General features: G+C 46.5%; 1 protein-coding gene across 1 annotated transcript; it reads left to right on the top strand.

The window, feature by feature from the left end:
- Positions 1-1,047: 1,047 nt before the first annotated feature.
- Positions 1,048-11,284, top strand: MMD (monocyte to macrophage differentiation associated; the record flags this gene model as incomplete). The annotated part of the gene is made up of 7 exons (XM_079544174.1): positions 1,048-1,076; positions 3,737-3,818; positions 8,506-8,666; positions 9,415-9,489; positions 9,886-9,987; positions 10,696-10,765; positions 11,087-11,284. The coding sequence occupies 7 exons, from the start codon at positions 1,048-1,050 to the stop codon at positions 11,282-11,284; spliced, it is 717 nt and encodes a 238-aa protein (XP_079400300.1).
- Positions 11,285-11,595: the final 311 nt, after the last annotated feature.

Here is an 11,595-nt window from a genome sequence, read left to right as displayed (position 1 = left end):
ATTAACAAGCTCTTTGCCTCGTGGGGGCAGTTTACAAAGCTGTTACCACTTCACTGCTTGCTCGCTCAGGATGTGGAGGAAGATTTAGTAAAAGGGACCCACGGCCGTAGGAGATTGGATTTAGTTTGAACGCCAGCCAAGTGACGGTGCTAATTCCTCCTGGCAGGCAGAGGTGGCAGCTCAGCTGGGGGTAACACTCCTGCAGGTCCCATCAGCCTCCATCCTACGAACAGTGCGGTGCTGGACGGTTCATTTGCCTAATGGTGGTTTGCTTTGCTGTGCCTGCACTGTTGCTGTTGTTGAGGGCTGGAGCTGTTTGAATCCCATTATAAACAAGATCTTAAATTACAACACAATCTCGAACAGAACTTCATATTCTCCTCACTGACGCCCCGATTTGTCCCACAGTGGTATAGGCAATGGAACACTTATGGAGACGTTCTCAACACCGTTTCTGGGTTTCTTCATTTACACAACATAACCCTTGCTCGGACAACTGGGAGCAGATACGGATCCTCAGCGGCGTGCAGCCGGGGGTTGGAACTGAGCAGCCGGATATCGGCAGCGCTGCAACCACGGCAGCCCCGGCGGAGCGGCAGCTCCCGCTACCCTCGCGGCGGGGCCCTTCGCGTTTCCGCACTTCAACAGATCGGCCCGTTCGCATCGCGATCCCTCAGCCTCCGGCTTCTTCGGGTGAATCGTAGACCGCGCAGCGCCTGAGGCGCGGCTCTGCACGGCTCCGCCCCGCCACGGGCCGCCATGTCCCCCCGCCACGGTCCCGCCTCAGCCGGGCTCGGCGCTGGGGGCGGGCCGGGCGCCGGGGGCGGGCCGAGGCGCGGGCCGGGCGGGCTGCGGGGAGCTCGGAGAGCGGTTAAAGCGGCCGGCGGGCCGCCCGGCTCTCGCTCCTCTCCGACGGACGGCTTTGGCCGTCGCTCCGCGCCGCGGCGGCCCGCACGCCAATGAGGGCCCGGACTCCGGCCCTCGCCGCCTCAGGAGCCGCCCGCAGCCTCCCGTCCCGACCCCCCGCCCAGCGGGCGGCCCGGACCCATGCGGCGGCTCCAGGAGCGGTTCCGGAGGTGAGGGATCCCCCGTTCCCCTTCTCTTCCTTCCGTCCCCGCGTTACGGTGTCCGTCCCGGGGCAGCGCGGCTCCGTCCATCGGCGTGGCCCGGCCGGGCGGCGGTTGCTTTGGCGGCGGTGCGTTTTCCCCTCTCGGTGGGTGAAGGGTCACGCATCCGCCCGTGTGCCGCGGTGCCCCGACCTGTGGCTCTCGGCTTCCCCGCCTCGGGATGCGGAGCTGCCTTCGTTTCGGAGCGAAGAGCCGCTGTCCGCCGGGTTTCTCCCCGCAGGTAAACGCTCCGCTGCGGGGCTGCGCTGCTCGCCCATCCCGGCTCGCTCGGGAAGCCGAGGTGTGAGCGTTAAAAGGGAAATAAAACTGAAAGGGAACGGGGGGGAGAGGGAGGCGAGAGCGTGCTCGGACCGCGCGAGGCTGGCGAAGCCGCGTGTCCGCGCCTTTGTGCTGCGCTGCGCCGCCGGGATGCGCCGCCTTCACAGCCGGCCGCGGCTCTTAGAGCTGAGCTGATTGCAGCGGATTCTTAGCCTTACGCGGGTGTGATTGCATTGACGCTTCCGGAGAAGCATCTGTTTCTGCGTTGATGCGAGTTACGTCTGCGGCTCGGTTGTTGAGCCGTGGAGGGGATGGTGCGGGCAGGTACCAAGCGCGGGTAGGCAGCGGCTACGGGGAGTGCCTGTGCTTGGAGCTGAATGGGCCGGATTCACAAAGAGGAGATACCTGCCGCTTTGCTTTAAAAAGAATAATCATCAGCCTGTTGATGAGAAAGAACAAGCTGTTTCTTTCTCGTCAAACCTACGTGGATATCGTTGAAACACAGCGCCGACCTGTCTTGACCCGCTGGTGGTGTTTTTTCCTCTCGAAAGCACAGAGCCGCGGCAGCGCAGCAGATCGCTTTGCTGTCTAAATTTATTCGCCCACTGAATGCGTGCTGCTGCTGTCTGCGCGGAGTTCTGCCCGCCTTGCTGCCGTTTCTGGGGGTGTGCTGCTATGTGTGGCTTAGGAGGTCTGACTGGCCCTTCCTGCTGCTGGAGAGCACAAGGAAAAATGATATAACAAGGGACAACGTGGTTTGCAGCTGCTAGAAGGAAGTGTGAGCCCTTTTGAGCCGAGTAAAGGAAGTGTGCTTCCTGACAAGACAAAAAACAAAATTAGATCTTTGAGACTAGATCGGTATTTGCTGGTTGTTTTTTCTGCTGCCTTCTTTGCTTCATCCATCAAAGGGTAATTCCATCAGCAGGTGGATCTCAGTGGTTGTGGGAGTCTAGTAGAGCTTTCTGTTCAATAGTCACAACAGTAACCTTATTGTTTTAAATGAGATGGTCAAGACTGATTGTTTCTGTTTTATTTAAGGAAGCTGTTTGGAATTACTTGTAATTAAAGGTGCACGTGTGAAGCATGTCTGAAATCTGGTGTTTGTTTTGCCAGGATGAATTTACCACATAGATAAAGGAATATTTCTTGCCAGGGCACAAACAAGGGTGAAAAAGGCCCTTTGTGTAGATGATAGGGAACAGATAGCTTTGTTAATGCCTTTGTCCTCTTCTGCTGCTAATAGCTGTCTTAATTTGCATGAATTCCAGATCCTAATAAGAGACTTTTCAAAAACGTTTGTTCACCATCCTAAAACCTTCCCTTATACCAGGCCCTGCTGTGAAAAGGATCCATCACCTTTTCTCCTCAATGAATATAAATGAAGAGGAAAAAAATTCTAAAAAGCCCTCTAATGGATAACAGGAAGTCCCATTAGCAGCCTGCTTCAATTATTAATAGCTTTTTCAGATGGTAATACACAGAAATGTTGAACAACAGAAATAATCAAGCTAATGCTGAGGATAAGCTTATTCCTTTGTGTTTTGGGGGGCTTTGGCCTCTCCCTCCTGCAAGGCTCCCACAGCCCCCCAGTGACCCTTAGAGGCACAGAGTAGCATTGTGCTGGGGGGGGTTTGGTTGTGGTTCCCCTCACAAGCCGTGTGTATAAAAATTGCCAACAGAGCTGCTCTCAGTTCTGAGCACACAGGGGTGTTTGTAGAGCTGGTCCTGCCCTGTTGGATACCTGTCTGACTGACAGTGCTCAGTTTCACAGTAGTCTGCAGTACTCTGGAATACAGTATGAGAACTTACAAGTGAGAGCATCTCTTGCACGTGGCAGCAGTCTGTGCTGGGGTGCTGTGTGCAGCACCGTTGCTGCTATAGGAATAGAGAAGAGGTTCAAGTTGGTTTATTCTGAGGTGCTGCAGAACTGCAATGTTGCTGGAGAGCCAAGAATACTGTTCAAAATGAGTGACCCTTGGCAGTGATGATGAAGGCCACAATTCAAGAAAAATCCAAGTCTTTATTATGAAAGGGAATACTTTCATAGTATAGGAAATAAATCCTTAATTCTTCTTTTGACCGAACAATTGAAGAGGGAGATATGGCTTCTGTATTGTCTTCTATGAAATGAGAGCAGTCTCGACTGTAGATTGCCATCCCCTGCGCAGTCACAGAAATGTTTTACCCTGTATTTCTGGTGAGGGAGCGTATTTGGGCAAACGTGGAATTTTAGTAACAGTTACCTTAAACGTGTCTGTACCGATACGTGCCCTGTTGCTGGGTTGGAGATATCCTCCACGATGGACATTCCAAAGACGGTTTATTAAAAATACTGCTTAATTACTCCACAGGTTCATGAACCACCCAGCTCCAGCCAACAGCCGCTACAAACCCACTTGCTACGAGCATGCTGCTAACTGCTACACACATGCTGTAAGTGCGTTTCCTTTTTCCTTTCTCACCTGGGGTTTCAGTACATTTGTGCTGTGTGGATAAATGCTTACCTTAGCCCAAGTGGGTGCATTTTTGCAGTCTCTCTGGTTTTGTTACACAAGCTTCAGCCATAACAGCCCAGTAAATGGGATCACCAGCCGTCTAGCTGTTTGCCAGCAGTCACTGTTGCTGGTAAGAACAGAATTACTTTGGTTTGCATGTAGAAGAGCTAACTGAAGCTTGTCTCATGTACAGCATTATGTAAATATGTGCTTATTTGCCTAGAGAAATGTAGCAACATTCTGTTAGCGAGCACAAATATGTGGTTAAGCTCCTAATCCTTGTACAAATCCTGACCAAGAAGTTGGATTTGAAGATACCTGGCAGAAGTTGCTGTATTCCTCAGCAATTCTAGGCTTTATCTAGCTGAAAAACAGACATGTGATATTCCTGCCTGACAGCAGCAGGTTACAGCCAAGATGTCCTATCAGTATTTTGTGGTTTGCTGCTGTTTGTGGTGAATTTGTCTAATTATTTTCTGAACAGCCAGGCTGTATGCTACAGCATACCACAAACTGTTTGTAACTTGGGGATATGTTAACATCCACTTTCGAGAAAACGGAGTATAACAAGGGGATTGTTGCTCTGTAAATGAAATTGTATGCAGTAAATAGCTTTTAAATGTAAAGCCTTGAAATAGGAATCTAAACTGGGAAAGCACAGTGCGTTATATGGAAAGAGCTAGGGGGCATGCTTTATTTTTCAGATCTGTTACAGATTGTTTTGCTGAATGTCAGAAGGTCAAGTAGTTGAGCAATTGCTGCTAGCCTACAATGGTTTTTAATTAGACACTGATATAATATATCTGTACCAGTGTTTAGTAATGGTTCTCTGTAGGTCTTTCAAAATTTTACTCTTAATTCAGAAAGTAACCAACTTGTATTTAATGGCTGTACTCCTCAGGTACGTATCACTTCTGGTTTTCTACTTCAACACGTGGTAGTCTGTTTAGGCAGCTGCTTGGAAAACATCAATTAGTAAATGGGAATACAGGGTCCTACGTACAGCTTTGGGATACAGTAATGAAGCTAACTTTGTGTAGCGTGATAAGGCAGCTTCACATTTCCTACTAGAAAAGCTATTTAAAATGTCTGGAATATTTTTTAAGTTTAAACAAAGCATTGACCTGTCTTTAGTCACTAGGAGACAGGAAGGGCAGCTAAGCAGTTGAATGTAGAGACAGAAAAGACAGCACTGTGTTTAGAAGAACAGGAAGGAAGCGGTGTGTGAGAGAAGCAAGAGCAATAAGCATTTGAGATGTAAGGTAAGCAAAGTTGAAGCGTTGGGGAGGGGTTGCTGGGTTGCTCATTCATGCTGAAACTTTCTAGGATACTCTAGTGTAAGGTTTATTAGATAAAAGACACTGTTGTATTCAGACCTTTGAGCTTAAGCACAGCTTTCTTTATGTTGCTCAAAACTTTTCCATTGCCTTAAAAGGAGGAGCTGTTCTTAAAATAAGTTAGGCTCAATTTCTGCAGTGTGTGCTGGGGGGAGAAAAAAAGTGTAAGTATCTCAAAAATGAGGCTTGGAGTGTTGTCCAGGCCATTGGTGCATGGAAGGAGGGGGCTTCAAAATGTCAGAGTGCTCTCGTGATGAAAATGCCTTGGCTGTGTTTGATAGTTAATAGCAGTTTCTCTATTCTCTGCACAGTGAAAAATCCAATGTGTCAGAAGGCTTTTCATTCCATGATGCTTGTCTCCTTGTTTGGGAGGAGAAAATCCATGAGTAGAGGGATGTTGAGCTTGGTTTAGGGCTACACTTCTGGAGCAGGAAGACTGAAATGGGCGCGATTTCTCAAGTTGCTTCTAAGCGTCACGTGATTGTTTCTTTTTTCCTAACTGTTTTGACTGCTTACTGCTCTTTCTGTCTGCTTCCATCCCTAAGAATGTTGGGGTCATCTTTATGCTGTTAACGTTTCCCTCTCAATGAAAGGCAAGTGAGAGAGCAGCAGTAATACCGTGCTTTGCCACAGTGGCTTGAGCATGTCACTGACTGTGACCTACGTGGCCTCGTATGCAAAGAAAATAACTTAATTTTGGTATGAATATTACATATAAAAGTAATTTTAAGGTTTTTTTTTTTTAAGCCATTCCATGGGAAAGATCGTCTGCAGATACAAGAAAAGAACACAGATAAAATGCTGGCCAAAGCACCATTATTCTCAGCACCCCAAACAGATGGCAGTTAGCAAGGAGTTTGCTGTGATGCTGATGTGGAGGACTTGCACTTCATGACGAAAGAAGTAAAACTTGTCATGATTTTGGCTAATTTTGTTAGTGGGAACGTTGGCAGCTGAGACGTGCCATGGCATCCCCTGCAGTGACGCAGCACACGGTGCGAGTTCTGTTAGTCCTGATGCTTTGACTTCTTCTGTTAAATCTCTCTCCCTTTAAAGGACCGTTTGCTTCTGCCTTAGGATTAAAATACCGTGCTTGCATTGGAGAGTTTTCTAATTACAATCTTGTAATTAGAAACAATCTTGAGACAGATGTTAGATGTAATGAAGTCCATCGACGATGTGAGAACTGAAGAACTTTGGTCCAGTTGACTGGAACAGATTTTGTTTTTAATCTAAGTGCCTCCTGCAAATATGAAATGAAATAACTGTCACATCTAATCAGTTCCCTGCTGTTCTTAAGGGCTTTAGCCACACTTTAAATCGTATGCCATATGTGGAAAACAGGGGCAACTAATCTCCTGAGGAGTGAAATGCTTTAACCTTTTTAAAATTGGAGAGCAGTCCAGGATATGTATATGGAAATTTATGGGTTGTGACAAATGAGAAGCCAGGCTGGAAGACTATTTTTGGCCTTAGAGTGCATGAGGTCAGCTTCCACAGACTCATTGCAAAACTCAAAGTATTTTCACCTCTGGTCCAAATGCTGCAGATGCCAGAATGCCACACTTCTCAATTGTATGACTGTGTAGCTTTCAGCTTAAATGTAGTAAGCTTTGTGAAAAAGAAGAGAATAAAATGTTAATGAAGTCAGTATGCTTCAAAATCCATAGGAAAAAGTAACGTTTTGTCTTTTTTAGCTCTTTTTTTTTCTGGATTAACCGTCTGCTTTGCAGATTGATTCAGTGCACTTTTCATCTTCTGAGCTGTAGCTGTGGTGAGAGTCTCCATTTTTTGTCTGCAGGTAGATAAAGGACAGACAGTACTGGCTAGACCAGAACTTTGCACTCTAAACTAACAAACCTGTAATGCAAAGCAGAATTGCCATATTTGTTTAAACATTGCTGCTTCCTGACTTTGTTTAGCCTGCTAAGCAATGAAGAATTTAACCTGTGAACTGTCTGAAAAGGAACTGATGCAGAATTTTTAACAGGAGGGCTGCCAAAGATTTTCCTTCATAGTAAAAGGCGACAGGTAGAAATGTCTGAGTCAGCAGGTTCCTTCCTTTAAATCCTCTTTGGCTCTTGGTGTTTTCTTTCTGATTGAGACAAAGGGAGATGGTAGAACTTGACCTGGAAAAGAAGTGGAGTTTTAAATGCATTTCCACACTGTGCTGGAGAAACAGAGTTAAAGCAGCTTGAGCAGGGATGTGGCAAGAAAAACAGGTTGGGATACACTGCAACATAATTTCATGTTTGTGCATTAAGCATCTTTACAAAAGAAGTCCCCACTTGAGTACTGTGCCAAGGAAGGTATGGGAGCAGGTCCAGAGGAGAGCCACAAAGATAGAGGGCTGGAGCACCTCCCTTATGAGGACCGGCTGAGGGAGATGGGGCTCTTCAGCCTGGAGAAGAGAAGGCTCCGGGGGACCTTACAGCAGCATTCCAGTGCCTGGAGGGGCCTACAAGAAAGCTGGGAGGGACTTTCTGTGGGGTGTGTAGCAACAGGAGAAGGGAAATAGTCTTCAAACTGGAAGAGGGTAAATTTAGACCAGATAATAGGAAGAAATTATTTACTGTGGGGTGGTGAGACGCTGGAACGGGTTGTCCAGTGGAGTTGTGAATGGAAGCATCCCTGGAAGGGTTCAAGGCCAGGCTGATGGGACTGTGAACAACCTGGTCTGGTGGGAGGTGTCCCTACCTGTAGCAGGGGGTTGGGACTGGATGATCTTAAAGGTTCCTTCCCATCCAAACCATTCTATGGCTCTCAGTCTGCAGCTGATTTATTTGGTATCTAAAGCCCAAGTTCTGCAAAGCCTTTGTTAATTCTGTTGCCACCTGTTTACCTGCATATGTTAAAATATTTGTTTTTTTACTCATTTGCTATTTTAGTTTCTTTTGGTCTGTCCTGTGCTCAGCCTCTATGCACAAGAGGTGCTTTGGAGCACAGCTTAGGGTAAGATCAAAACCTTTTTAGGAATAAGAAGCAAAATGTGAATATGAAAGTTGATCATTCCGAGAGGAGCAAGTAGCATATTCTAATCCCATGTAAGAGTGCATTTGTCACAAGCAGGTATGACTTCATTGTCTGAGACACTGTCAGATCTCGACCCCTGCGTGCTGATGTACAACTAAATGGAAAACTCCTTCCAGCTGGGAGGCTGCCGTCAGATGTGCGTGCGTGTTCCTCTGTGGTGTGCTGCAGCATTCTGCCCTGCTATTGCAGTTCAGTGGGTGGTAGCTACATTTGCTGTGAGTAGAGTTAATGGCCTTTTTTTGGTTTTTGTTTTAGTTCCTCATCGTTCCTGCAATTGTGGGCAGTGCCCTTCTCCACCGACTTTCCGACGATCGATGGGAAAAAATAACAGCATGGATCTATGGCATGGGGCTCTGTGCGCTCTTCATTGTCTCCACAGTGTTTCACATCGTTTCTTGGAAAAAGAGTCACTTGAGGTATGGCTGTAGCTCTTGTATAGATGTTTGACCCTCAGGTTCTGTGAGGTTTTAACACTGTGGCCAAAAGCTAGGAATTTTACAGCCTAAGGTCAGAGTGGTATCTTGTACTTAATCACATAATCGTAAAAAAGAGCAACAAACAACAAACCCTTGATTCTGCTGAAAGAAACATGAACCAAGCTCACGTACAAACAGATGTATGTCTGCTGTGTTTTGATGTTGATTTATGAAGCCCTTGTGGCTCTTAATCTAGTAGTTGAGTGGGAAGAACAAAACCTATGTGTGTGGTGGATGTAATCCCACCTCAGACACGAGAACACTATTTGGGACTATGTTATTTCATGTACCTGGAGTAATGCAGAGCTTGCTAAGAGAATGAAAATGGGATACATGACTAGCAGCCTTGGAAGAAAGGCAGCAACAGCAAAACTAAAATGTGATGGGTTTTTTTTTAATGACACCTATGTAGTTCTGGGTCATGAATTGGGTTTAACTCACAATCACTGGATAACCATTTCTGGATAAAGCAGGTCTGATGTGACAGCTTTCTGCCTCCTTGTGAGTACAACGTATGGTGAGGTAGGGAAAGGGAGAGAAATGTGTCTTGCTTATGGCCTTGTGAGGTTGAAGCAAAGTGGACGGTGTTCCAAATGATTTTAAATGTATTTCCCCTGAATTCTAAGACGTGTCAGGAAAAACCAGTGATACTCTGATCTCCTTGCTGACTTGTTCTCTCCCTCACCAGGACAATGGAGCACTGCTTTCACATGTGTGACAGGATGATGATCTACGTCTTCATTGCAGCATCGTATGCACCGTGGTAAGAAGTCTGGGGGGAAGAAACCTCTAACACTGAAGCACTCCATGTAAACACTTTTATCCTTGCAACTTTCCAGTTGCTGTAGGGAGTTTCCATAGCTGCATCTGACCATGACCATGTTCTGCATTGTAAAATCACACGTCGTGATGTTGTGGGATTTGCTCAACAGAAAGTAATTAGAAAAAAAAGCAGAGTTGTTTGTGTGTTCCCATATCCCTCTTGGTGCTTTCCTCACATCAACAGAAATACGCTTTTGCCTCTTTATGCGTGCCCACAGTCTTCTCCCCATCATGTCTAAGCTGTAGTTCTGGATATTTATTTATATTAAGCCCCAGTATTCTTGTGAGTGCTCCATTCATTCACTAAACCTGTCTGTTGAAATCTTTGTGCTTCCAGGTTAAATCTTCGTGAGCTTGGACCTCTAGCATCTCACATGCGTTGGTTTATCTGGCTGATGGCTGCTGGGGGCACTGTTTATGTATTTCTCTACCATGAAAAGTAAGAATTCTTATTTGCATTTAACTTTAAACTGAGGCTTTTGTTCTGCTTTCTGAGCATTGGGTCTGGCCTTTCACACGTTGAAGAAAGACCTTCAAGATGGCAGAGATAAGTGATGAGAACAGTGCAAAGTTGCATCTTGTTCAAAGATGCTCTGTGTCTTCAGGCTATTTTACTGTCTTCTCTTAAAGGGGGGGAGGCAGGTATCCAGATTGAAGTCTTAGCTTTGTTGCAAGAGAGCAGGAGTGAGAAGGGGTGAGGTAAGAAGGATGAAGTGCTGTACAGGTTGTACTGCAACGTAACACTGGGCGGAGGAGGAGGAGGAGGAATTCCTGCTGAAATGTGCCTTCATCGGTTGCAGTTCTGGAGCCTAATTTCATTGCTTCTATTTTCAGTGGACAAGACCAACTGTTCTTTGTTTTGATGAAGAGCTACTGAGTTTCTTCTCAAATAAGGATATGAGTTTACAGAATGTTTTATTCTCACTAGCATTTAGCGGGAATGAATGCGTCTAGGCAGTATTTAGTGGATCTCTGCATGCAGAGATAAATATTGGCTTTATTTTTAGAATAAAATGGGCAGAAAGCTTTTTGAAAAGTTTAATGGCCTCATGCTAACGTGAGATTGAATACATTTTCTTTAGTGTTGAAATAAAGGGTCATATTCCTGTACATCACCTGAAATGAGTCACTTCTGTTCCATTTTTAGGTATAAGATCGTTGAACTCTTCTTCTATTTGGCCATGGGATTTTCGCCTGCTCTGGTAGTGACGTCCATGGTAAGGAATGCGAATATTGACGTTACAAACACAGGCTTCCCTTTTATGACTAGTCTGAGTTCTGGTGCAGCTCTGCTGCTTCTGAGAAAATCTGAATTTTAGTCTACCATAATTATAAATGTTCTCTGCAGGAGAACCAAACAGCCAACTGTGTCATGGATTTATAGCTTCCATTCAGCGAAGCGCTGCCTCTCTTTGCTGAATGCGGGCTGCAGAGTTCAGATAAGAGCAGCTGGGGGTCCAGACTTGATGAGGACACCCGTGTCGTGTAGAAAACGTTCCTTGCCTCCTTTCCATCCCTAACGCGTCCTTCATTGGCAGAGCAACACGGAAGGACTGGCGGAGGTGGCGTGGGGAGGCGCGATCTACTGCCTGGGCGTGGTGTTCTTCAAGAGCGACGGCGTCATTCCTTTTGCCCACGCCATCTGGCACGTCTTCGTGGCCACGGCGGCCGCGGTCCATTACTACGCTATCTGGAAGTACCTCTACAGGAGTCCTGCAGACATTCGTCACTTGTGATCCGCGCGCGTCGGGGCGGGGGGAAGAGCTGCACGGGGCCTTGTGACAGTATTATTGACTTGAGGAATGGGGGGAAATCGCCCAGAGAAACTGCACTGACTGTGGTAGTTCTGTGAACACGATTACTGTGAACTGCTGTGCGCGTGTCCTGGAATTGCCCTTCAGATGGCGATGCTGTAACTGACAGAGGTGCTGTGCTGCAGTACTCAGAGTCCATTCCATGTGAGCAGAACTGGCTACCTGATGTTTACAAAGAAATTTTGTATTCTAGTTTACCTTTGTGATTTTTTAACAACGTGAATTTTTCTAAA

Source organism: Tetrao urogallus (genome assembly GCF_951394365.1).
Source record: "Tetrao urogallus genome assembly, chromosome: 18".
Classification (NCBI taxonomy): Eukaryota; Metazoa; Chordata; class Aves; order Galliformes; family Phasianidae; genus Tetrao; species Tetrao urogallus.
This window is presented reverse-complemented; position numbering and strand designations above follow the sequence as displayed.